We start from the raw sequence: 27,918 nt of genomic DNA on the forward strand, positions 1-27,918 counted from the left end.
TTTCCATTGAGCCAATGTCTAATCCAATTTAATACCTCTCCATGTATACCTAGCAACTGAACCTTCCTAACTAACCTCCCATGCGGGACATTGTCAAAGGTCCTCATAATCTTATACAGTACAATCAAGAACAATCTTATGGTTAAGTATCTTCAATGCCCTTCAATGCCGCATTTAGGTGAGATCCAACGGGGCTGCTTTCTGGAGAGGATGGTTAAAGGAGGCAATTCAGGTAAAAAGAAACTCTTCAATTTACATGGTAAGGACTGTCAAACTGAAGAAGGCAAAATTTGCTCTGAAAATCTTGACTGATTTTTGAAATTTACAAGTGTGCTCAGTGGAAATATTTCTAAGTGCAGTAAACAGGCAGATTATTAGTTTTTTTAAAGAAAACAAAATTCTCTGCCTGGCGTTAGATTAGTTTCAAACAGTTCTGCCTTGTTGCTGGTGATTATGACAGCTTTAATTACTGTAGACAGCTAGCACTATAAGGCAATAGTGACCGTTTGACCCATCCAAACACCATGAGGTCAATGCGTGATCTACAAAATGCCTCATGTAGAGGGCTGACTGTGCAGAGTTCAAGCATAGTTTATGTTCTTGTATAAGTGTATGTCGTTACATTCTGCAAATGTCAAATATTAATATTTGGTGCAAACCTTTGGAAGGTAATTCTCATCTTTTTACTAGATGGTCATCAGAGAACGAAGAATGTGCAGCGTTATGGGGAGAAGTGAGGGGAACAGCACCAAGCAAATTGTTTATTTGGAGGGCCGGTGCAAACGTGACAGGCTGAATATCCCCCCGTTGACCTTGGGGGGATTTTCTGGTTTTGGGGTGAGCGTGGCCAGAAATTCGCATTAATGGTAGGGAGTTGGGAAGAGTTATAGAACAAAGAGATCCAGGGGTACAGGTTCATAGCTCCCTGAAAGTGGAGCCGTAGGTGGATAGGGTGGTGAAGAAGGCATTCGGCATGTTTGGTTTCATTGGTCAGAACACTGACTTTGGATAGACTGGGACTTTTTTTCTGGAGCACAGGAGGCTTAGGGGTAATCATATAGAGGTACATAATATAATGATTCACATAGATAAGGTAGATAGTCAACATCTTTTCCCAAAGGTAGGGAAGTCAACTCGAGGGCATAGGTTTAAGGTGGAAGGGGAGAGATACAAAAGGGTCCTGAGGGCAATTCTTTCACTTGAAGGATGATGAGTGTGGAACTAGCTGCCAGAGGCAGTAGTAGAGGCAGTTACAATTTTGCCTTTTAAAATCATTTAGACAGTTACACGGATACGATGGGTTTGGAGGGATATGGGCTGAATGCGGGTAATTGGGACTGTCTTAAAAACTGGGTGGCGTGGACAAGTTGGGCCAAGGGGCCTGTTTCCATGCTGTAAACATCTATAACTCTAACCTACACATTTTGTAACACTCAGGGGCAAATTTTAGCCTGGCCAACCCACCTAACCTGTGGGAGGAAACCCACACACACACAGGGAGGAGGTGCAAACTCCATTCAGACAGTCACCCAAGACTGGAATTGAGCCCAGGTCCCTGGTTCTGTGAGGCAGCAGAGCTAACCACTGTACCACCCAGTGTCAGGTAACTATTTCTGATACATTGCAGGGACTGGGACTGAATGCGATGCTGACTGATTTATTTCAGTCTCAAGGAATGAAGGCAGCAAGAACATCAGAGCTTTATCTTAACACATGGTTTCCAAGTACAAAAGCACACTCGCTGGGTTGTGTTTTTTTTAAATTTTGCTATTTTTAATTAACACATTACAAAGTACAAAATATACTGTCTTTTGTTTGAAACATGAATTAATTTTACTTACAGTACATAAAGTTTCAGTTTCAGCTTAAGACTAGCGAACAAAAGCGTGCTCACATTCTCTAACACACAGAAAGAAAACACTAGTTCCAATTGAGCTTTTCTGTTCCATCTTTCCTTTGAAGGGTTTTGCTTTTCGTTTTCGATGTTCATTATAATTAAGAAAACAAAATTCTAGTTTTAAATTATACTCTTGGGCTAGAATGATGGCCATTTCAAAGCAAACCCTCATTTAGAAATAAAAAAAAAACTGACTATAGCTGTTGCCTGGCAGGGTGCATGTTTTGCACAGATACTTTTGTTCCAATTTTTGGTAAAAAGTTTACATTCCAGGCTGGCATGACAATGCTGCAAGTTAAGATTTTTTACGCCATGGATGTGATTTCAGGCCTGATCAGTGCATGGCCGGACCTACTGTGATACGTTCAGCAAGTACTTTGCAGGACTGAAATCTGGCTTTGCTCTGTAGGTGTTAGTGGCAAAGCTGTGAAAAAAAGGTTAAAGAGAGTTGACCTCTGGATTTCACACCTCTTCCTCCATTACAGAGAGAGAAAAAAACCCCATCAGATGGCAGTTCTTGGCATTCAGTAAGAAAAATCCATCATCCATTGAATCTTTGCATTTTAATGGACTGCCAGGATACTTGTGAACAATCACTTTTGCTATATAGGTAAAAGATAGATCCATAACCACCCATTCCATTCTTTTACCCATTTATTTTTGAGGTGTGGTTGCAACCAGCAGTCTATTGCCCGCCCCTAATTGCCCTTCAGGGCACATTTATGAAAAGCCACCCATTCAGGACAAGTCTTTTCATGGACCTTAATGTTTTTTTCATTCAATTAAACAAACCTTAATTTTGGGAGCACTGTGACCAAACTACATCACAAAATAACTTGAATTTAAACACTTGTGATGGTAGCTTAAAACAAATAAATCAATCCCAAAAACTCTCCACTTTGTGAGCAATTCGCAATGGCGCCCCTGCTTCAGCTGCCAGGTACGAACAACCAAGCATTGCTACAACAGAACAAACTTGAAATAGAATTGTGTTTAATAAGCTGTTGATAAGCGCTACATCTTGCCTGAAGTGTATAGATCCTTCACAGTTCGGTTCCTAATCATTTCCTTTGGTGCAATTAGTGGATAAACTACAGGACTCTTCCTCACATATAGTGAAGTTTGCAGCTTTAACTACTGTTATTTACATGGTTTGTGTCATTCGCTTGAACTCTGTAGAGGTGATTCCCTGCTCGCATAGAGCGCATCTTGGAATGTTGCCCGCTATCTCTCGACACCAGCTATTTTCGAGTGGTGTTCCCCGCGTGGCACACCAATTAACAGAATCGCCTTTACAGTTCAAAAGATAAAAACATCTGTGCAATTTTAACATCATGTGCCAACAATAAGTTATACAAAGGCACTTCAAAACCAACAGAAAGCATCAAAAATGCATGAAAATCAATCCACGCCATTCAGATATCACATTGCTGTTCAGAGGGGCATGTTTTTCAACATTGCTTTTTCAAAAAAAAACACAGCTTTGTGTCTGCCATCACAACAGTCTCTTTTTAATAAGCTAGTAGTTAAAGCTACAGCATCAGCGGAAATCCAGCGCGAGATGGAGGAGGCAAGCACCAATTATAATTACATATTAATCCAAATCCTAAAGGTCCTTATAGGTAATTATCACCAATCTATAGTTATAACAGGCTTTGTAATGAAAACATTCAATAAACAATACCAGCAAGCAACACACATGTTGCTCAAGAATGTTACACAGCATATTGCCTTATGTTTTTCATAGATCGAGTCGCCAGATGGCTTTCCCTGCATTTCTAGCCCAAGAGTATATTATAACTCAACAAATAGTGACTGCTTTTTCTGCAAAACTGCTGTTAGTGTTCAGTTTCTCCTGGGGGGGTGGGGAATAAGAGATTCTTTTGATGTAAAATATTATTTTGCACTGTTGCCTGCTCTGCCTCCCCACTATCAATGACAACGGCCGAGATTTCTCCAGCCGCTCGGCCAAATCTTTGTTCGCAGCAGCGGGACGGGAGAATCCCTGCTGCCAGCAAGGTCAGGGAGGGTCCAATATCTGGGCTGGGATTCTCCGACCTTGCCCGTGGCTGGGATTCACCCTTCCTACTACTGGGCACTGAACTGTCTGCTCTCTCTCTCTCTCTTTCTGCGTTGGCAGGGTATAAAGGAGTAGAGGATTCATGATTTTTAACATGACTTTTTTTACAGCAGTTTGCTCACAGAATAAAAAACCTTTTTGATTTTCTTTAATGGTTTATTTCTCGTCATTGCTACTAATGGGACAGCAAGAAAAAGATATCCTGTAGAAGTTTAACCTGGCCGCACAAAAGCCTTTCAGTTATGTTTGAAATATAAGGCTGGAATGGGGTACAAAGAGCAGCATCGATCTGTTAGGTCACACAGGCAGTTTCTAAATTTTCTATCTATGCAGTCTAATTAGACTAGAGTTCTGATGACCTGATTGGATATTCAAATCTACAGCACAAGACCATAAGACACAGAAGCAGAATTAGGCCACTCGGCCCATCGAGTTTGCTTCACCATTCAACCATGGCTGATATTTTTCTCAACCCCATTATCTTGCCTTTTCCCCATAACTCCTGATCCTCTTATTAATTAGGAAAAACAGCCAACAACATAACCAAACTTCTATTAGAATCTGCCATCAGGTTGGTACAATTTATATTTGAGGGTCGTGATCTTGAAAACAGTTCTGAATTTAAAAAAAAACTGCTACAACACTGAACTGGTGGTCCTCCCTTGTATATTGTGACAAGACCAAGGGCACAATTCTCCCATTAAGAGACTAAATGGCATGGTGCCGGTTTGGGGGGAGGGGCAGGGGGGTGCAGAATGTGAAGTGGTTCCCTCCAAGGCGGCTAATTGTGCACCTGGGTGTTTTATGCCATACTCAGTGGCGGGACAGGTCTGATGGTGCCCGGGCACCATACATCACTGACCCGCTATTGAAGAAAGAAGGTGGGCCTCCTAAAAATGAAGATGGATCTTTGGGGGGTGCTCTGAGGCTAGATAATGGACCTCCTGGAACAATCTGAGGCTGGGAGATGGGCTCCCTCCAGGACATCTAATCTGAAAAGTCCACCTGTAGATGCTTCCCGCACCTTCTACTGTGGTGTTCCAGGGTTGCCAGTGCCCTCCATCCTGAACGCCGGAGGCAGCCCCAAGCATTGTTCAAGTGAGTCCTGACATCTGCATGTTATCCCGAACATGTTTCACACTGGGGTACTTTCCTTCTGGCACTGTGAGCATTGGCATGGGGAGGTTGGGCCTTCATCTGCATCCCATTAACAAATGCAAATAAGGTTCTCACCAGCCTCTGGTGAGCTTTCTGACCCACCATGGCAGGTGCCAGCGGAAGATCCCACTGCAAATGCACACTGGCGTGAAACTGATTTCTGGGTCTCCTGCTATGTTGTCCCTCCACTGGATACATCAGAGCGAGCTTTTCACCCAAAAACTTTGCTCACAGGATGGGCTAATATTTAAATTCAATTTGTATATAAGGAATGCAAATAACCCAATTTTCATTCACATTGGACCAAATTCATGATGTATCCCAGTTTGCCTACACCCAAATGAGTTGGGTGATTTGTGAAAGAGTGAACACGAGTGAGAAGGAGCGGTAGAAGATTCCAGGTACACTTATGATACTAGTTTAATTCCCAAAGTTCTGTGGCAGTCTCAATTCTGGGATGGGATTTACATATGTGTACATTCCTTGATTAACGCAGAGATTGTACTACAGTGAAACTGGAGCCTCAAGACATGGAGTGATATTAGAGCTAATGCTAATGGTGTCATTATAGTAAAAGGCTTGCCTTGGATTTCTTTGGTTGCTGATTTGAAATCAATTAAGATTCAATACGGCCTTTGTTCAATAATAGTTTAACTTGCAATGTCAATTAGATTCGCTTTTCTTAGAGCTACCTTTGCTTTGACAGTTTGGTCCCAAGACTTGGCTGCTGACCTCATTACAGTCTTGGTCTAAACAACGGCCAAGAGGTGAAGTGCAAGTGACTGCCCTTGCATCAAGGTAGCATTTGACAATGAAGGCATCAAAGTGCCCTGGCAAAATTGAAATCAATGGGAATCAGGAGGAAACTTTCCACTTGTTGAAGTCAGACTAGCACAAACAAAGATGTTGTGGTTGTTGGAGGTCAATCATCTTAGTCCCTGGACATCACTGCAGGAGTCCCTCAGGATGGTGTCCTAGGCCCAACCATCTTCAACAGTTTCATCAATGGCCTTATTTCCATCAAAAGAAGTGGGGATGTTTGCACAGGATTGCACAATGTTCAGAGCCATTTGCAACCCTCATATAATGAAGTAGTCCATGTCCAAATGCAACAAGAACAGGGTGAAATTCAGACTTGAGCTGAGAAGTAGCAAGTAACATCCTCATCTCGCAAGGGCCAGGCAAAGACCATCTCCAACAAGAAAAAATCCGACCATCTCCCCTTGATGTCCAATGGCATTGCCACGACTGAATCCTCCCAAACAACATCCTGGGAGGGTTATGACTGAACAGAAATGGATCTGGACCAGCCATGTAGATACTCTGACTACAAGAGCCGTTCTGAGGCTGGGAATCCTGCTGTGAGTACTCATCTCCTGACTCTACAAAGCTGAAAGCTTGTGGCTTTTGCTACCAAATAAACCTGTTGGACTTTAACCTGGTGTTGTGAGGCTTCTAACCTCATCTACCAGACAGAAGAGCGCGACAGAATACTCTCCACTTGCCTGGGTGAATTCAGTTCCAACACCACTCAAGAAGTTTGCTGCCATCCAGATACAGCAATCACTTGATTGACACTGATCCACCAAATTAAACATTCACTTCCTCTATCACCAATGCACAGTGGCAGCAGCATGTCTCATTTACAAGATGCACTGCAGCAACTCACCAATGCTTCCAGTCCCTCGATTTCTACCAACTCAAGAAATACTGCCTACAGGTTCCACTCCAAGCCACACAACATCCTGACTTGGAACAAGGACAATTAAGGGATGGACAATGGAAGTTGGTCTTGGCAATGACATCCCATCCCATGAAAGAATAAAAAATGAAAAAGACTGCAAGGCATTAGAAAAAGCATTGCTGTAATGCAAAGGAAATATTTTTGGAAAGTATTTATAAATCATTAACAATCACATGGGAATCACAAGGTTGAGGACTTTGTTATTATATAAAATATTATAAATATGTGACCTGTTGACTCAAGAATGGTTCACATTCACCAAGTGGATCATTTCAATTGACAGCTGTTGGTAGGACATTCAATGTCAGTATGGGAATCTGGTAATGACTAACTCCCGTGATTTTAAAATTCACCCTAATAAAAGTAAAGCTTGCTCTTTCTGATTGAGAGTGACTTAACAATAGTTTTCTTTGATCCACAGAATGGATGATCAGAACCCGACTTGGTCACAACTCAAAATACTGTTCAGCAATTTGAAGAGGTAATAGCCTTCCTCATAACTACAGCTCTCTGATTGATACTCTGCACACTGGGTAAGGGGCGTGTGGTACTATTGATGAATATTGCCAGGAAAGTACATGCAAATCACAGAATCACTGCAGCGCAGAAGGAGGCCAATTGACCCATCGAGCCTGCACTGACAACAATCCCACCCAGGCCCTATCCCCGTACCTCACTCTGCTAGTCCTCCTGATACCAAGGGGCAATTTAGCATGGCTAATTAATGTAACACGCACATCTTTGGACTGTGGGAGGAAACCGTTGCATCAAAAGGAAGCCCACACAGACATGGGGAGAACGTGCAAAGTCCTCAGAAGAGTAATCCAAGGTCAGAATTGAACTTGGGCCCCTGGCGCTATGAGGCAGCAGTGTTAACTACTGTGCCACCGTACTATCCATCAAACTGATGTTAACAAGCTTGTATCAATGGATTGAAAAAAAAACTACCATCTTGCCCCTTAATGTCACCATCCAAACAACTATAATCTTAAAGAATGTGCTTACATTCTTGGATCATTGCCAATAATGCACTCTGGTCATTCGTATTGGGTATTTTGAATATTCAAATTATCACAAGATTTTTCACCATTCTTGCTGGTGGATGACTCTCGATATTCAATGCATGACACAGAAAGTAGAGCCCCATGTCTCATCAGCAAGAATTAATTAACATAGATGCTGATACAATAGGAAATGGTTTGCTGGGCAGAGAATGTCTGAAATATAGCACTGATGGTGAACAACATGAAGCATTAATATCTTGCAATGGCTGACCTTGTTATAGGCTACCCAGCCTTCCTGTCCGCTGTGATTTTTTTTGCATTAAGACTGTGGTCTATTTGTGGTCAAAAGCAGTCACTATTTGTGCAATATTGTGCAAACAACAGACAACCTAACCATGACACAGAACAATCTCTGTAAACACACATACACATGAACATCCGTCGTCAAGATGTTTCTCGAATACTGATCGAGTGGGATTCACCACTGCTCACATTACAGCACCACAGTAAGATTAAAGCATTTTACTGTCAAAACATTCAAAATCTTATTAAATTTTTATTACAAGAAACTACTTTTAACCTATAAATATTGCTGCAAGTTAACATGTAACTGCAAAGAGTTGCTCTGTACACTTGTTGCTTCTAATGTAGCATATATTTAAGTTTCTGAGAAAGCACAGAACAACCTCACTAAATTGAACAGAAATTAATGATGTTAACTTGCAAGTTTAAAAAAAGAATTCTAAATCAGGTAGAATCGAAACATTGCCTAATTCCAGTTTATGCTGGTGTGCTTAGATCTTTTCAAAATCATTCACAACTATAATTCTGAATTTTTTTCAGGAATATAACTAAAAGCACTAACTTCATCCAAAACGTCATGAACTGCGTTGCTACCTTCCGCGCTGGAAGTCAAGTCAGTTAGAGCAAGATTGGCAAATTTTCAATGCGTCCGTGCCACAAGGAGACACTGCCCTGATCAGGCCGTTTACTCAAACAGCCCTTACGAGCCTCACTGTTTTCCCGTCACTGAGCCAATCTGTTCACTTAGAAATGCTCGGATGCAGACAAGGTGTGGTTGGGACGCATTCCCAAATCCACAAAGATGGCATTCCCAAATTCACTGGGAACTATAAAATAACAAGTACGGATTCGACTATCTTTCGCAGTTTTCGGCACCCTGGCTGCAGGATGCTTGATTTGCTGACACCCATGCTTAGAAAAATATCAAACTACAATTCAGCCATCTCAATAAGTCATGCGGCACTTGAAAAGTCATGGAATCGGACATTGGGGAACGCACTGGTAGATGGAATTTGCAACAATCAGATTCTACAGTGACTTCGAAGGAGAACCTTTTTTGGTGCATTTCGATTCAAAATGAGAAAGGAAATGGCTTAAAGCTGGAGTTTACTTTATAGGCTCTTGAAAAATAAAGCATTAATCAGATGTTTGAGATGTTTTTCGAAGTATGCTTCTGGCAGGCAGCTTTGCTGCTGGGAGCACACACTGAAAATGTGTGTGTTTCTGAGAGTGTGGACATGCATCGTTTTTAGATTATCTGAATGAATGGGTGAAAAACCAGGCACAGCACCCTCCAGAATTTAGGAGATGTATTCCTACTAGGTAAGGCTTCTCACCAGGACAGTGTCAGAACATCACCGCTTTGGGGTTGGCTTTAGTTCATCAATTGATGTCTGAATTCAGCACAATGTGAATTATAGTGGGATTTAAACTGGAAGGTGAACAATTTACAAAATGCCTGTTCGAGTTTTCATCTTGATAGGCAATAGTAAATCCACCTGCAAACTAGTGGGTTATTGGAACATCAAACACCTTTGCACGAACGATTGTCTAATGACACTGGGGGTGAATTTGGGCTATGCCAGTCATGTAAAACAGGTGAGAACAAACAAGGAACCAGTTTTGTACTTTTCCTTTGAAGTCAGTGGAAAAGTAATTTATGCAGAGTGTAAAGGCAGATAGGGGGGTGGGGGGTGGGCTGCCACGGGGGAGGCGCTGCTGATTCACTATCGTCTGTTTCACATTAGAGGCAAAGAACAATGATACCCTCACCATTTCAGAGGGGACCAAGTAGGTATTTGATTGGAAGAATATCAAACAGCTCTAAGGAAGGAAGGACAGAGTTTGAGATGAAACTAGAGAGCTGATGTTGAACAGGTTACAAATAAACAGGGCAGGAAGGAGATAATGGAAAGTCACTGCAGAGTAAGAGTTGTCAAAAGCGCAACAAGGAAAAGGTTGTTTGTTATAACCTCTCCCCGATCCCATCCACAGCATCACTTAATCACTTAGATTCTGACGATAGAGCTCAGACCTATTCAGCAGCTTGGGCACTGCAACATTTCAATTACTACAACTGAAGAAATGGTAAATCAGGAGCAAGAATGGTCACGTCAATGGCAAAATCTCTTCCCCAATTTCCATACTCACCTCTCTCATCAACAGTGGAAAATCACTTCTAGCTGGTAGTAGTTGTAACTGCTAAATGAAAATGTCATAAAAATATGCTGATGAATTTCTCACTAAGGGAAAAATTTATGATTGATGGTTTATTATTAAAATTTCTGACAATGACCTCTGCTAACTAGTTGATTTATTAAACTGTGTTAATAAACTGATCAGGCACTTGGGGAAAAGCAATCTAGGGCCAAATTGTTCCTTTACATCCAATTGGATCTCACTCTGTTATCACTTGATTTCATTCGATTTGATTTTTTTCTGAAATCCCAGCACTTCCTGCTGGATCCCAAGTTTTTGTGAAACATTTATAGCTATATAACATATACCCTCCTCCCCCACCAAGCTAAATAATTTCTTGTTACAATTGGTTAGATGTCCTCTGAATGCATGACTCATAAACAGTCTCCTCATACATCATTAACAATCACTGCAAAGTGGCTAGGTTATTCACATCTATATTAATGTATTACCAAACCTTGTTGCCTTGGTTCATTCTGCTAAGGCCTTCAGTGTTTCCAGGTATCTTTCAAACTGACCAACCTAATAATTAAAGGAAGCAGTGTATGTTTTAGGATATTGACATCTAGAATGTTTCTGGGAACTGAAGTTATCTCCAAAAATTGACAAGCGAATGTTTACAGATGTAGTGGGGGTTTCTGGTTGCCCCGCTGCCCCAGACCGGAGATTCCTGCCTGAGGTCAATGGACCTTTAAATGGTTGATCAAATTTTCCGTCCCACCGACGACACTTCCAGTATTGGCCGGGACTGGAAAATTCTACTCTGTGGTATCAACAAATTACAAACATTTTTGCAACATTTATGTTCCTTAACACAATTGTTCAACATGAATTCGATTTCATCTGTCTCAGCAATTGCCACCAGAATCAGCTAGAAAATTAATCTAAATTGGCCAGATTGGCTGGAGACAGTACGGCTGGAATTCTCCAGCCATTCACGCCCTGTCGCCGCTGCCAGCGAGAGTGGAGAATTTGGTGCTCAGCCAAATCTTCATACACTGCAGCAAGACTGGAGAATCCAAGCCACGGACAAGGTTGGAGAATTCTAGCCCCAGATCTTAAGCCATTTGATTTGATTGAATTAATTCAGATTCAAAGCATCTGTCAAGATCAGCCCATGACCGTGACTGCTTTAAACAGAACAAAAAAACAAAAGCCCTAAGAAGACGGCAGGGTTGGAACTCTGAATTCCAAAAGATCAGTGATAGTTTTTAAAACTTACGGCTGGGGCACTCATCTTCCATTTGGTTCTTGTCGGAATTTCTTTTAAAAAGAAAAGCCAAAAGGTTGTTCCCTCACTGATTCATCTTGTCTTGTCACCAATCCAATCACAGGCTTCAAAGTCTCGGTTAAAGGTACGATAGTCATTAGATTAGCTGCTGTACAGACCACATCCACATATAATTTCCAACCACAAATCCAAAGCCATTTCAAAAAAATGACCATTAACTTGCCCCCTCAGAAAGAAACACTGTAACTTCTGTCAGATCTTCACTCTAGTATGTGTGGGCACGAACCACCAAAAATTCCACAAAGCCCCCATGGTGCGGCACTGCAGTTACCATGATTGCGTAGTGAGATACGATTGTGTGATTGGTCAGTGTGTTAGCCTGAAAATCCTCTCCTTATTTAATGTCAATATTAGCCTGTTAAACATGCATACTAAATGTGCGGGGGTGGGGAGTGGAGTTTCATACAAAGTCATTAGGGATGACATGTCCAAAGATGGGTTTGGTGGATTGGCCATGCTGTAATTGCCCCTTGGTGTTAGGGGGAACTAGCAGGGTAAATACATGCAGTTACGAGGATATAGCCTGCGTGGGATTGTTGTTGCTTAGTGCAGGCTCGATTGACAGAATGGCCTCCTTCTGCACTGTAGGGATTTTATGATTCTATGAATGCCGTGGGACTTGTTCCCCACCCATCCCTTGGCCTTATCGATTGGAAGTCATCGGTGCGCTGCTCACAATTTTCTATTCAGTTGAATAAATAGAACAATCCAAATGGCAGCAGGGTCTCGATTACCTGACAGGTGAGGTAGATCAGCAATATGCATCGAGGTTTCTTTGGACGATCATGTCCTAGCCATCTAATTTCAAGCCTACACTGATTTTCTCCATTTGTACTTCGCCTCTTATTCCTGGTGAAGAAAACTGTATAACAAGTAATTAAATGGTTTAAATTTGGAGCAAACGTGCTGTTTAATGCTCCAGCAAGATGCATTTTGCTATGTAAGGCAATAAATGGCCTTAATCTCTGAGATGTTGGGCTACAGCACCCTGTTATAATAAAACATTTGCAATTTATGTAATCTTTTACATCATCTCAAAATTGATTCCTTTTGACAAGAATGACAAGACTATTAAAAAGCCTTACATATCTTTAGTAAAAATCTCTTGGCCACCAAATGAGTGCTTTACCATAACTGCATGTAACATAAGGTGAATGTTCAAATTCCAATTTGAAGACATCCTCCTAGTGACACAGAGGGCTGCTCTGGACCCAGTGACATTTATGGTTTGTTCCAGGGGTAATTGCTTAGGGCCAGCTTACCTGTTTTATTATGACTGGAACAAGTCATGCAATCAATGTATTTGCAGCAAATTCAAAAAGGATCCTGGGGCAAATGCAAATTTCTGCTATCTGCTTTTCCCTCCAACTCACTGAGCCAACACCACAAGTGCATGAAGACTAACCTGACCTCAGATCCAATGTTATAACAAGGTGCTTATATATTGCTGTCTGGGCCCCAATACACTTACAGTGGATTAGGAAAAGTTCATTTTTAAAACATTTTATCTACAAGTAGTGGTTCTTCTGAGACAGACTGGTTCTTTCTAATTATAAAAACTGGGTTTGCTCAGCAATACATTTATTGTAAAACTACTTAAAACAACACTTCAAACAGGTGCCAAATCTGTCCACAAAGAAGCCTATATACCACCACAACATCACTTCTGCATCATTTGACTTGTTGGGCAAGATTTACAATTTTTGGTGGGGATATAAAATGGTTATTAGCAGATCGGCTGATGTGACCTTCTGCTTCTGAACCCCTGCCGCCCGTTAATGTTGAACGTAGTGTCCCATACTGGATTAAGGTTAAAGGAAGTTTATATGACGGAGTGGTTACCTGGCTTTAATTTAATGCAACAATAGTAATAACCTGTTATCTCCGAGAGGATAATGTACATTATTTCCAGGAATGTCACCCTCCCCCAGACTATAATTCTCCCTCAAAAAAATTAAAATTGAAGGCAAAAGCAATTCCCTTAAAAAAAAAGCTTTACGGTTCTTCAACTAGAAACAAAGAAACGCCAGGGCCGTGACTTTCCGGCTGTATTACGCCCCGGTGCATTACCGTGAGCGGGGCTGGAGAATCGCAGTCGGTGACTGCTTTAGCACGTACTGCGCTGGTGCTAAATTTCGTCAGTATCTTCCCACCCATAATCTGGTAATGAGCGTTCAAATATGCTGAGTCCTTTTGGAGCAGGATCTCTGCTGCTCCCGGGAGTTTCCGACCATTGGGTACAGCAGGAGCCTGGCAAAAAAAATCTCTGCTGATCTCCATTCAAGAGTGATGACCATGCAGGGGGGTGGTAGGGTGGGGGCTTGCAGGCCACTGAAGCCCTGGGTGGGTCAGGGACATGGCTGGGCACTATCTGTCTGACAGGAAAGTAAGGCGGAGAACACAACGGGAGTCCCCAAATGGCTTCTATGCTGGTGGGATTTCCACTAATGTAGTTCCCCGCACTAATGACATAATGCTGCTCCCACCAAGGTTGAGAATCCCATTACCATGTTTTCAAATGTCATTTGCAGGCTTTTCTGCTGTGTTATTCCCCATGTAAAGAATCATCATCCTTCCCTCCCCCCTTCCCCGCTCCCCCCCACCTCCCTCTCTAGCATAACATCACCTTGGTGGGATTTACAATAGGCCTTGACCAACAGGGACTTGGCACATAGTTGGGGGGGGTGAGGCAGGGAGGGGAAGGGGGGGACATTGACAGGGGGGGCATTCACTGGGGAGGTCCCCTTCCCATGAGAGATTGGAGGTAGTCAGGGTGTGTCTCTTGTCTAGGGGGAGGGATGGAATCCTTTTCTATAGTTTGATGGAATGGTAGCCCCCATGTGTCAAGGTGCTGGCACGAGGGTCCATTCAAAGTCCATCCCACCAATGTGACATCATGGGACCCTCATATTGACAATATGCCAAAATAAAATGGTAGAAAAAGCTGGCAATGCAACTGGTGGGTTCCCCGTCACTTCTCCTGCCTGACTTGACACATTGACAATAACAGAGAAAATTCCGCCCAGCCCAATGTGTTACTTATAGTGCAACTGATCATAAAATATTTAATTACATAAAACGGTTTTAACAATCATGTTCAATGTCATGAATCATTGAATAAAACCTTTACCCAGTTAGTGGGTTAGTCAGAGGTAACATCACTGCAATGGATCTTATGGCTCAAATTACATGACTGTCCGCATGTGTGCTGGAGACTCCCGTCCAATAATGCTGGCTGCTATCCTCAGTTCTACTTACAGCAGGGGGAAGGCAGTGACTGAGTAGGCCAACAAAGTCCCTATTCCCCATCAGATAGGAACAAGAAAAGTTCTCTTCTTACACAAGAACGCATGTCTTGTTTTTGGTTTTTCTAAGTGATGAACACACTGAGTAAAGTACAGGCAAAGAGAAAAACAATAACATTATTCAATTGTGGGGAGATCTCAGGAATATCAAGAAGGGAAGTGCATTGGAGACTTAGTAAGTGTAGCGTCACTTAATTTGAAAGCTAATCAATACTATTGCAACAGGTACATTCAACCAAAACAACCAGTTTATAAACGGAAATGTTGATAGCCTGAGAAACCGAAACAAAACTGAGAGGATTTAGAAACAGAGTTAAGCAATACTGTGGGCCCAGCTCTCGGCTTTGTTATGTTGAACAACATTTAGGCAAGCAGTGGCAAGTTTGATCAGATAGATATGTAAGGTCATAAAGCACACTGATCTCTTTGGGAGAAACAGGGACCAATAAAAGTCTGGCCTTCCACAAAAGTAGTATTAAATCTAAGCCAGCAGTGGGATTACGGAGGGAAGCATGCGCTTTTGAAGCAGTAGATTCAAGTCCTATGGAAGGATTAAAGGATTAATATCAAGTTTAATTCTCAAAGTTCCTTTACAGATCAATGGGTGACTACAAAGAACTTCCCAACATCAGATGGATGAAAGGTAGACGGGGCTACATATCTTGTGACTGAATTGAGTTTAAGTCCTTAATCTACATTTATTAATTTATGGTCAAGGTCCACAGTCCTAGATGATGTCCTTATCGAGTGTTTCTAATAGAAAGCCCGTTTTAATGTTACCCGCCGCTAGTGGGAATCAGACGGATGGGAAGTTAAAAATGAACTCAGAATGTGTGACTATTTGCCATTATTGCTAATATTAATTTGCAGGGTCCTGCAGGTGGAAAGGTGCCCACCTGAAGCAGGTCTTTTTAAATTCATTCGTGGGCGTCTCTGGCTGGCCAGCATTTATTGCCCATCTCTAGTTGCCCGAGGACAGTTGAGGGTCAACCACATTGCTGTGGCTCTGGAGTCACATATGGCCCTGACCAGGTAAGGGCGGCAGATTTCCTTCTCTAAAGGCCACTGGTGAAGCAGATGGGGTTTTCCGACAATGGTTTCATGGTCGTCAGATTTTTAAAATACAAATTCCACCATCTGCAATGGCGGGATTCGAACACAGGTCCCCAGAACATTAGCTGAGTTTCTGGATTATTGACCGAATGATAATACTGCCAGTCCATTGCCTCCCTGTAAGGTGACAGTCAAATCCATATGAATTGGACTCCTGGCATGTTAATCAGAAACTACTGATAGTTTAACATGAAATGGAAGGCATTGCAGTTTTTCTGTCAAGCTGGAGCGTGTTGACAGCTCGTGGGAAGGAAATTTGCAGGAGTAGCAGCTGCAGTCCTTTCGAGTCACATGGAAAGTTGCAACCCCCCTACCTCCCCCCTGCCCCACCACTCTACCCTCACCTCCACCCCATGGGACTTTCCTTAAATACCTTCCTTGTGTCTTCCTCAAAGTCAACAGCTTCAGTCAATGATCAAAGGCAGCCTCATTCCTTTCTGCCAGAAGCTGATCTACACCATTCAAGTCCAATGTTGTCATCACGTTGCTATGGGAAGCAAAATCGCTCGCTCTGAATCCGATAGTATTCCTTTAAAGAGTCTACAGGTACACCTTTCTCAACTCTTATCACTACTTCACTGGCTGCAAAGCACTTTGGAAAATCTTGATGACTTGAAAGATGCTTTAGAAATGTAAGTCTTTCCTTTGATTCTCTTTGAAAATACAAAACAATCTCAAGAATGAGGGATCAGGTCATGTATGGGAGAAATATTAGAGGATCTGTGTTCTTCTCGACGGGGGAAATGTGTGTCGTGTGTATGATCCTGTGTCCTGTGATCTAGAGGGGAACACTGGCATGGAGTAAGGGGTCTTTCCGTGCAATCATTTGAGGAACCTTACCAGCCATGCTTAAACAAGGATATGAAAGTAAATGTGTGAGAATTAAATAGCTACTCAAAGCACCTTCTTTTGAGGTAGCAGCAATTACTGAAGCACTTCAGGGTGAAGGACTTAGTAATCCAATTTGACTCCTTTCCTGAGATGTTTCCTTCTTCAAATATGTTTTTGCAAACACACTCTCAACAAATGCACTAATATTATAGCTCTGGCATTTTACCTGCAATTGTGTATGTGGCATCTGTCTCTTTAAGACAGTGCAGCTCCAATTCAACCAGACACTCACAAGTAGGCTGTACCATTCACTCAATTCTCATCTCGTTGCTAGTGTTATATATTTTGTGTGTCCAATGAAGAGACATTGAACAGTTTAGATCTATATTCTCTGAAATTTAGAAGAATGAGGGGAGATCAAATTGAGGTAGACATGGAGCTGGTGCTTCCTCTTGTGGGGCATTCTAGGACGAGAGGCCATAGTCTTAGGAGAAAGGGGTAGCAAATTTAAAACAGAGTTGAGGAGAAACTACTTCTCCCAAAGGGTTGTGAATCTGTGGAATTCACTACCCCAAAGTGTGGTGGATGCTGAGACAGTGAGTCAATTTAAGGAGAGTTAGACAGATTTTTAATTGGTAATGGGTTGAATGGTTACGGGGAGAAGGCAGGAAAATGGGGACGAGGAGCTTATCAGCCATGATCGAATGGTGGAGCAGACTCGGGCCAAATAGCCTACTTCTGCTCCTATATCTTATGAATTTATGAACATCTGGAGTTATTCAGAGAGGCTTCAGATCTTGTTTTGGAGCAAGAAAGATATCTATTGAACAGAGAAACTTAAGTACAGGAGATTTATGCAGCATGAAGGCTGCCCTAGGGCACAGCCCCAGTTCCACACACTTACTTCATGCTTCCAGAAGATTCTGCCAAGAGAGGACTCCACCCTCTAGTGTGAACACTCAGTCTCGGTTTCCACTGGTCCCCTCAAGTCAGGTGGCCCTCTATTGCTGTACTACTGTCTTAAAGAGACAGGCACCACATACACAACACCTGCCACTGGAAATGTTGAAAGGACTTGATCAAATCTGGGTGATGGATAGGCAAGCACAGATGATTTTGGCACTTGGAAGCCAAGGTTCACTGTGCGATGTATTACAACACTGGACACAAGAGTAAGTTAAACTGGGTCAAAGACTCAACTAAAAGGTCTGCTGCACCATGGAGAATCAGTTGCTATTCCTTAGGGGAAATTAAGAGCTAGAGGGTGTATTACTGAGGTCTATAAATCCGTGCCTTCATAGAATGAACAGGGAGTGTGATTTTCTAATCTCAGATTTGTGAATATCTGTGAATATTTGTGAAGTTGTTGACCTCTTGGGCCAACGTGTGTACACGAACTGACCTGTGCTCAGATTACATTCCTCTGTGCTGAACAATGAAAACGTGAACAATACAGAATGAAATATCAAGCCTGGATGGAGAATTAATTAAAGTGAAAAGGATGCTCTTTCACAGATTCACCTTTTTATCTGGAATCAAAGTAAATTCAATTAAGCGACACTACTGAAAGACTGTTAAAAACAAGTTGAAGATACTGCCATCAATGAAATGCAATTCTTCAGAAAGCACGTTTTAAGAAATAGGGCACAAGACTGGTACAAATGGAGCACAGTGCCTACCAGTGTTTAGTAAGTGTACATAAGGATTATGTATTTCCAGTGAATAAGATGGAAGCAACATTTCCTTTCAAATTTAATTCTCTTAGACGGTCTCTGTTAATCTTTTTTGTGTGACCGCGTATATGTGTTATCCCAGAACGAGACCCGTGCAGTAACTTTCAGGCTGCTGTGAGGTTGCGTACCCGAAAGCTTTAGCTGGAATACTGGTTGGAATCCCAGCTTTTTTGATGGTAAGCAGCCCAATTATTTCTAACTTTGACTTACAACTGCAAGGCACGCTAGAAGATAAAAAATTTCAAACCTCTGAAAGATGTGCGGGTTAGGTTGATTGGCCATACTAAACTGCCCTCAGTGTCCCAAGATTAAAGGGATTAGCAGGGTAGATATGTGGGGTTACAGGGATGGGGCCTGGGTGGGATTGTTGTTGGTGCAGGCTGGATGGGTCGAATAGGACTATTTCTGCACTATAGGGATTCTACGAAAGCTTCCCATCCTATACAGCAAAGTGTAGGTAAGGTAACCACAAGGTGGAGTTGAGGCAAATTGCATAGATATATTTCAGGGGAAGCTAGGTTAACACTAGGCAGGGGAGGTGGGGGAGCGAGGAGAGGGAGGATGAAAGGAATAGGACATTAAGCTGGTGAAGAGGACGACGGTTATGTGGATCATAAACATCAGTGTGAACCAGCTGGGTCAAGTGAACCATTTCTGCATTATGAATGTATACAACAACCATGGACCACTGGATTTTTCCCAGTGGGCATTTGGACTGGACAGAGTTATGTTCTGGACAATTCAAAAGAATAGATCAGAAATTGTAATGAAATTAATTAGTTGTCTATGTTTCTTATCACTCCAAATATCGATTCTTGGCATAATAATGACCATATTCACATTTGTGCCTGCATGTCTGGCATTGCCGCAGACAGATGCTCACTCCAGGTATTGGGTGGGATTCTCCAGCCTCCCCTCAGCAATTTTCTCAGCAGAGGAGAGGAGGCATGCTGTTTGTGGGTGGGGGAATGCTCCAGTCTCACCGCCGGCAATGGGAACTCCCACTGAAGCCACCCCAAACTGCCGGAAAACCGCAGCAGGGTGCGCGCCTCCAACAGGACCAAGAATCTGCCAGCAAGAGAATTCCGGCCACTGATATCAATCAGCAAGTTTAACATTATGCAAAAGGAAAAACTCTCTTATGTAAAGCCCAACAAGTGCTGAGCAAGGTCACCAATTTGGGACACCAAGCTCCCATAACAATATGTCCTACTGCTTAGAATAGTGCTGATCAAAACTGGCTCACAGCAGAGAGGCAGTTACTTACATTGAAACTATTCTCATTTGGTGATACCTCCAGCTATACAGTGGACAGGTGAAATACCTCCAGCTATACAGTAGCTAATATTTTTTCCGATGTCTGGAAAGGTTTACGAATGTTGCTTTGCGATTGGCTGAATCTGTCACAGTAGAAACTTGGCTAAAATATTAAGCTGGTCAGGTAATAGCAGGAAGATGGACGATGCTACTGGGTTCTGCAATGTGCATTAGATTGATACATGAGGAAGATAAAGCAATAAGCACACAACTTATACAGCAACATGTGTTAAAATTATTTGTTAATGGTGCTAGTCTTTCTATAACAGTCCGGGAACAACAGGGGCGATTCTCCCATCCTAATTTTTTACCACAGTGGGCCGGGGGATTTCAGTGGGGCCGGATTAGCACGAGCCTCGCTGGGAGTCTGGCCCCGAGCGTCTCTCCCAGCACCGGATTCCTGGCGCGGTCAGTTGCACGCTGGAAATAGACACGGAACTGCATTAGGAAAGCAGCAAGCAAATCTAATCCCCACCCGGCATCAGTCAGTGCAAGGGGATGCGGCCTAATGGCAGCAGGGCCTCATGGGAGAGCTCTGGGAATGATCGGTGGGGGTGGGGGACGCTGCTACCAGCTTGCATACAGATTGCAGGCAGAGGGAAGGAGGAAGGCCAGCGATCGGGGCTAGTCGTCAGGATCGTGGGGTGGGGAGAGGGGGGAGGTTTGTGGTGATTGTTGAACGGGAGACCAGGGTTTGGCGGGGGGTATCTGGGCTGGGCCCGGACATGCTTGGGGGGCCAGTGATTGGGCCGTGTGGGGGCGGGATGGAGGACCAGCATTGTGCAGGTCATGAGGCTGGCCAGCGATTGATCTGGCCAGCAATCAGGAGGCCGCCAGTCAGGGGCCACTGCACATGTGCCGATCTCAGCAATGACAGATCGCGCATGTGCTGTGGGGCACTCAGCATTATGCTGCCGGCCTCTCCAGCGGCAATAGGCTCCGCCCTCAAATTATTTACTCAATTCACACTGATGCACTGTGCGGTGCATACAGTATGGGAGATTCAGTTTAAAACTCCTGTTGAAAGAAAAAGCGGAATTTACTCCAGTTTTCACGGGAATTCGACACTCAGAATTTTTTTGGGGAGAATCACCCCCAGCTACTTTAGAAATACTTGCTAACTAAAACTGCAACATAACGTGTTAGTCATGCTGGGTTTACATCACAGAACCATAAGCTTGAATTAAATGCCTTTTACTAACAGCATATAGTTACTCCTTTTTCAAAGAATGATCACTAACTAAATTCTTAAGATTGGATTAAATGCTCAAACTACTAAAGACTTTTCTCTACAAGAACACAGGCACCAGAATTTGACTGTTGTCAATTCCTTCAGATTTAGGCTTCTGGAAACAGATGAATAAAGTTTTATACATCAGGGAGTTGCTGTCAACTGATAAGCACTTGCCTCCAACTAAAAGGTCACAAGTTTCAGTGCTTCAGTCGAATGGGTTTCATCCATCTCATTTCTCCTGGCCCATAAAGTATTACACAATGGTTTGCAACCTTGCAAGAGGCTGGAGAGAATCTGTGAATATAAAAAGCAAATCACTGCCCATATTGGAAATCTGAAATAAAAGCGGAACAAGCTGCAAACTCCCAGTTGGCAGCATCAGAAGAGAAAGAAAGAAATGTGGGCAATTCTTCAGACACGTTGCATCTGGTGCAGATCACTTTGGGGAGTGCACAGGGGTTGGAAAGTCAGGGGAGGGGTCTAGCATGTATAGTGTCGGCGAGAAACCCCTTTTGGCATTCTCCCAGCTCGATCGTAATCTGGGGAGGGCGAGAACCAGTTCAGGATATTTAAATATTCATTCACATTTCTTTAAATATGTTGAGACAGCTTGAAGCCAGATTCTCCCTGCTCCGGGGATTTTCCAACCTTCAGCCCAGGAGGAACCCAGCGAGAATCACTGCTGCTCTCCGCAAATGGAGACCTGGTGTGATGGCCACGCCAGGGCGGCTCGGAGACCACTGAAGCCTCCAGGTGGTCAAGGACATGGCTGGACAGTGTCCAACTGGCACCCTGGCACTGCCAACAGGTTGGGACCGGGGGAGGGTTGCTGGAAGAGGGGAGCATGAAAGGGGGCATAGAGGAGGTGAAGAATGAAAGGGCTATAAAGAGGTTGGAGCATGAAGGGGGGGACATGATGGGCCCCGATATCGGCGATAAATGTTGGGAAGTGGGGTGGGCTGGGAAAACATGTCTTCAATGGGGAGGGTGGGCTCTGGGTGTCTGTGAGGGGCGGGGCAACCCTTTAAAATCGCGCCTGATCTCTGTGAAGCCTGCATGTTTAGGCCCCACCCGTCTCACAGTAGGTGCAAAACTCGCCCCTCTCCCAAAAGATGATTAAGTGCATGAAGATTTCGATCTGATTCATTCCGGATTTACTGGCACGAGTTGCATTGACACATCAGGCGGGATTCTCCAGCTGCGCGAGCCCCAAGGCTGGAAATTCCTGCCCAAGCTCAACGGACCTTTGAACGGTCCACCGGAACTTCCGTCTCTGCTACGATTCCCGCGACGGAAAATTTCGCCCTCTGTCATTTTTTGGGGAAAATTCTGCCCAAGAGTTAATCGCTTCAGGTCTGTGACCAGAAAAAAGATCAGCATTCTGAAACATTGATCGGAATTTGTCAGGTTTCCTGGCGGAATGAGGCACTTTTAAGGAAAACCCCACTGACAACGGTGGGACCAGAAGATCCTGTCACAGGCAAATGAAAGATCGTCTCTGCCACGGTGGAACAGGCGGTGGATTACAGAGAATCCCGCCTGTTTCTCTTCAGAAATGCTGCCCGACTCGCTGAGCATTTCCAGTTTTAATTTCACTGGAATACTTATTCCATTCAGTAAGAAGTCTCACAACACAGGTTAAAATCCAACAGGTTTATTTGGTATCAGGAGCTTTCAGAGCGCTGTTCCTTCATCAGGTGAGTGGAAAGTTGGGTACACAAACATATATAGGCAAAGACACAATTGCCTAAGATAATGGTTGGAATGCAAGTCTTCATTCCAACCAGTATCTTGCAATTGTGCCTTTGTGTGTATATGCTATGTTTGTGAACCCAACCCTTCGCTCAGCTGATGAAGGAACAGCGCTCTGAAAGCTCGTGATACCAAATAAGCCTGTTGGTCTTCAATTTGGTGTTGTGAGACTTCTTACAGTGCCCACTCCCACCCCAACACCAGCAGCTCCACATCATGGCTATTCCATTCAGGATACAATGAACTGAACCGTTATCTGCCACATTGGCGAGGCCGTTCCCCTGGATAGCTGGAACTGCTGGATAACCCCCTGAAAGTGCAGTGGCGAGGTGTCATGGGAATGATGCCAGTAAGTTTGTGGTTTGATGGCTCACGCAATTCTTCATTCAGCCAGGACTCTGGCAGTTAATTAGGACAGGAAATAATTAGAGTGTGGATAATGAAGGTTGCAGTATGCTTAGTTTGAACACCAAAGTGAGGAGTAACATTTGTCCAGGGCTCTGTGGTTTTCACTATTTTATTCACTATGGCTAAAGAGAGGTTCAGTTTAGCAATTGGAAAGCTGGGAAGAACAATTAACAAAAATAATATTCAATTGCAAGAAGTTCCAAATTGTTAATTCAGTCAGAATCTTCAACTAGCCAGCCAGGTGCACCATGAAATGCACCAGCAGATCAGTGATCATGAGGGGGAAGGGTGGGCCTTCAGAACATAAAGCACCATTATAACATGAATAAAGTATTGTACAGTTCTGAAAGGATCTATGATAGAGGAACTCCTGTAAAAGCAAAGAAATAGAAACTAATGGAAATCATTGAGCGGCACTTTGCAAAGCAATTCACTCAACAGTACATCAGCAGTTTGAATGGTTTTGCTAAAATGGGGAGTAATCCACACGATCTCCTGGATATAGTGCCAGAGTATCAATGAAGGAGCTCGGCGTCTCCATAAATGTAGCATATAACCGAGATTGAGTTAACCCCAGCTTTAGCACATCATCTGTTCATCTGGTGCTTATGGGGAGGCGAGGGTGGAAGTGTATGGGGTAACTGTTAGGCCAATACAAGAATAAAGTCTATTTTAAGGGGTGTAGAGGGAGGTGGCTTAGGTTTATTGATTAGGATTAGGTGTTCGCTCAAGAAAATGAGTGGCGTCAGTGTTTTGGGATCAGTTTAGGAATCGGTACTCGTGCAGTGACGCGGTTTGAAGCAAGGAGGCTCTTGGGTTGAGTCCAATTCATTTCGGTTGCTTCAAGTTGATGAGTTCATCAAATCTCCACATGTAAAGAAACACACTGATTCCCAAATGAACACGTGAACCTCATCTTCAAATACAAGTGTTACTGTGCCGAGTTGCACCAATGACGGGTACAAAGAACACTAGACAAACTAAACTGACTTAGTTATCTGGGAAATAAACACAAGAGCAGTGGCTGTAAATATAACACAGCTTGTGTAGAGCCATTAGTAGCAAGCAAGAGATTACAGCTCAGGAACGCCAGCTTGTAAACTTTTTTTTTAGCTGCTGCTATTTCAGCTGGATTTTTAAAAAAAGAAACCTTAAAAGTTTCCATCTCGGCAAATGTCATAAATAGCAAAATACAACGTCCGCTATAATCAGGAAAGAAAACCTTCATCTGTAAGCCAGGCTCAAAACTAATTAAAAATGTTGTTTAACAGAATCAATTGAAAGCAGATTAGGTTCAAACTATTCCTTACTTTCAACACATACCTTGGGACTTATCTATTTACCAATGTCTTAGTTTGTTAATATTCCCTAATAAAGCAATCACGATTAAGCAGGCACTTCAGCACTGTGAAAGGCAGATGCACAATCTCGCCATTGCCTCTGGCGTCTGCAAGACTCGGCATAGAATACTGTTGAATCTAAAACAACAAATCCTTCCCTCTGTTTTCCAGCAAGAAAAATCCAGGAGCGGATAAACCAGTGAAAGTCGCAGTACAAATTAGATAAGTCCTATTTGCTTCATAAAATGTGTATAAATTACAAAGAAGATAAGGAAATGGTAGAAGATGGATACAGGAGGTTGCTCGCCTGCATCAGAGAAGGATGATCAAGTTACCAAAGTGTCAGCCATCAGGGTCATTCAGGCAACTGTGTGCAAATTAGTATATGAAAAATAAACAACGCTACATTCTATCTCTCCAAATCCATTTGGCACCTGTTAGAATAACAGAACACACACGTAATACACTGGAGATACAAGTGCCGCGTCTGATGGTACATATTCAAAAGAGAAATGAATAGAACATATTGCCAATTACAGAATGATAAAAAGGGAGAAGGAAGCAATAAAAAGATAAAACTTGCCAGTTCCCTTCCAGCTGATGTCTTCATAAGCGATTATAAAAAAAAACTTGAGGTGAACCACGAAATGAAGACCTGCTAAAACAACAGGCTTAATGGTTCACAAGTGAACGAGACCCCCAAACCAAACCCCGATTAGAATTTGTATTTGCCACACCTGAAGACTTTCTGGAGTCAACTGCAGATTAATAAGAGAGAACCGCTGTGTTTAAAACACTGTCCTTCTATTTCTCCCTTCCAAAATTCTGCAACCGGTGATGTTCAACTCATTTCTGATGCTTTCCTCCAACAGTAACTCCTGCCAAGAAATCTTGAAGAACAATCTTAATGCTACATCGTCATCGGGATACCTGATAAAGTGTTAACCCAGGAGTGCAGCAACCCTGACGGAATGCAGTTACATTTCAAAGATCAAATTAAGATTGCCAGTTGAAATGCATTTGATCCGATAATCCAAATCTAAAGAGCTGGGTTGGAGACATTCTCCCTTTGCCTGAAAAAGAGAGGATAAACCCCCTCCCCCTCCTCGGATCCCATGGTGTCTTATTTCTGAGTATAGGGATGTCAAGACATAATTTATTTCAGTATCACCGAATGCAGAAGCGTTTGGTGCTGGGAATAGCTAGTCTAAGGTCGCCAAATGAAACCTTCTCTTTCACTTCTCCATAAACCACTTACAAGGAAAGTGACCAACGTTGCGGCACAGAATCTGGACCTCGTTCAGTAAGGCTGCCTGGTCATTTACCTCAATCCCCTGGTGTCAATCTTTCACGGCACCCACGTTAAATATTTACCATGACAGAGCGGTGGCGGGGGGGTAGCAAGGAGGCAAAGCAGTAATTACAGGCGTGCTACATAGTTGATGCTCCCATGGTATGAGAGGTGGGCCTTTCCAGAGTCAACTGCAGGTTATTACCCATGGAAGCAGCAATAACAGAACTGCAACCGTGAGTGTGCCGTTGGGCATCAACCTGACTGGATGTGAAAGAAATTCCCAGATAAAATGAAAGAGCATATTAAACAAAGTAACAGCTTTCAGGAAGCGACCTAAAAGACTGCCATCTGCCAGCTCTACTTCTGCAATTTCAAGGCATCATCTGAACTTGTCCCAAAAATTAGGTTACTTACTTGCAATCGCTCCGACAGATCGCGGCATCCCTATACTTAACTCGAACCCGGCTGCCCCCTCAAACTTTAGAAATCAGCTTTGTGCTACATGAGATAACTAACCCAACTAATTCACAGACAACAGTCAATCACCACAGCTCCTTCACAGTGGGAGGAAAATATCAGTAGAAAGAGAATGGTTTGACTTTACCAGTACAATGTAACACAGTTCACACAAAGGACACAATTGTTAACATTCACTTTGGGAACAGACTTCAAAAAGCCACCAGCTCGCCAAGAAAACAAGCTCTCCACTGCTTTTCAAACGCCCAAAGGATTCTTCTTGAAATCTTGCGTTTCAGCTTTTAACTACTGTGCGAAGAACAAACCACCAGGATCTCAGCTTCTCATCTACTGCTTCTTGTTCTGACTCACTTGGAGAGCGTTAATCACACTGTTGATATTTTCTTCAGGTACCTGGAAGTAAATAGAGTAAGGCAATAGAAAGACAATGAAGCATTTAATGGAATGGTGCCTACTTTACTTCCATCCAGTAAGCAGCTCTTAAATGTAAAATGTATCATTAGATACATAAGGGGAGGTGATGGTCTCATGGTATTATCGCTAGACTATTAATCCAGAAATTCAGCTAATGTTCTGGGGACCCAGTTCAAACCCTGCCATGGGAGATGGTGGAGTTCGAATTTTAAAAAAATCTGGAATTAAGAACCTACTGATGACCATGAAACCATTGTATGTTGTCAGATAAACCAATCTGGTTCACTAATGTCCTTTAGGGAAGGAAATCTGCCGTCCTTTCCTGGTCTGGCCTACATGTGACTCCAGAGCCACAGCAACGTGGTTGACTTTCAACTGTCCTTGGGTAACTAGGGGTGGGCAATAAATGCTGGCCAGCCACCGACGCCCATGTCCCATGAATGAATAAAAAAAGATTGGCCAACGAGGCTAACTCGGAGGCTCAGGATGAAAAGTCTCTGATCCCTAAAGGCCAGCAAAGGCCAATGTTTGACTCCTGGTCAGTGGTGAATTAACAGGAATGGCACCAAAATGGTTCAGCGTGCTACAATAGCCTCGGGGTAGAAAAAGAAAAATTAGTCAAGATTCCCACTTACAAAGGTTAGACAGGCTACCCACCCAAAACGTCAGCTCTCTGGCCTGCCATAAATTGAAGCCTTTAAATGGGAAACAAATGCACACTGCAGGGGCTACTCCTGCCGCTGCAGGTATTTATCCAGTGGCTGGCAGTGGGGGTCTCGCCATGTGGGAGGCCCAAAGAGCAAACCCTGTGGGGGTTACCTGTGGGCTTTCAGGGAGGGTCCCTCATTCAATGGCACTCAGTGCTGATTGAGGGACCTGACATTGTGATTGGGTGTGTGTGTCCTCAGAGTTCATGGCTTCCTTCTGCCAAGAATTTTCTGCCAATCTCCACCCTGCAATCCCCTCCCTGTCATCCCGCACCCTGTTGGGCATGGGTCTCTCACTGATCTTAAGCCTCAGGAGG

General features: G+C 43.2%; 1 protein-coding gene across 2 annotated transcripts in view; it reads right to left on the bottom strand.

The window, feature by feature from the left end:
- Positions 1 to 27,918, bottom strand: part of LOC145357334 (cytosolic arginine sensor for mTORC1 subunit 2) — a 228,527-nt gene that overhangs the window by 20,086 nt on the left and 180,523 nt on the right. Inside the window, exon 9 of one of the 2 annotated variants that reach the window (XR_013889285.1) lies at positions 26,418 to 26,873. Coding sequence is in view for 1 of the 2 variants with exons in the window: in XM_080210588.1 (XP_080066714.1) it covers positions 26,808 to 26,873 (66 nt within the window). In the remaining variant the exon portion in view is untranslated. Of the gene's footprint in view, positions 1 to 23,084; positions 26,874 to 27,918 lie in introns of those variants that run through there. The other variant, XM_080210588.1, reaches the window with a different exon arrangement.

This window comes from Carcharhinus amblyrhynchos, chromosome 23 (assembly GCF_965287045.1).
Source record: "Carcharhinus amblyrhynchos chromosome 23, sCarAmb.v2.hapA, whole genome shotgun sequence".
NCBI lineage: Eukaryota > Metazoa > Chordata > Chondrichthyes > Carcharhiniformes > Carcharhinidae > Carcharhinus > Carcharhinus amblyrhynchos.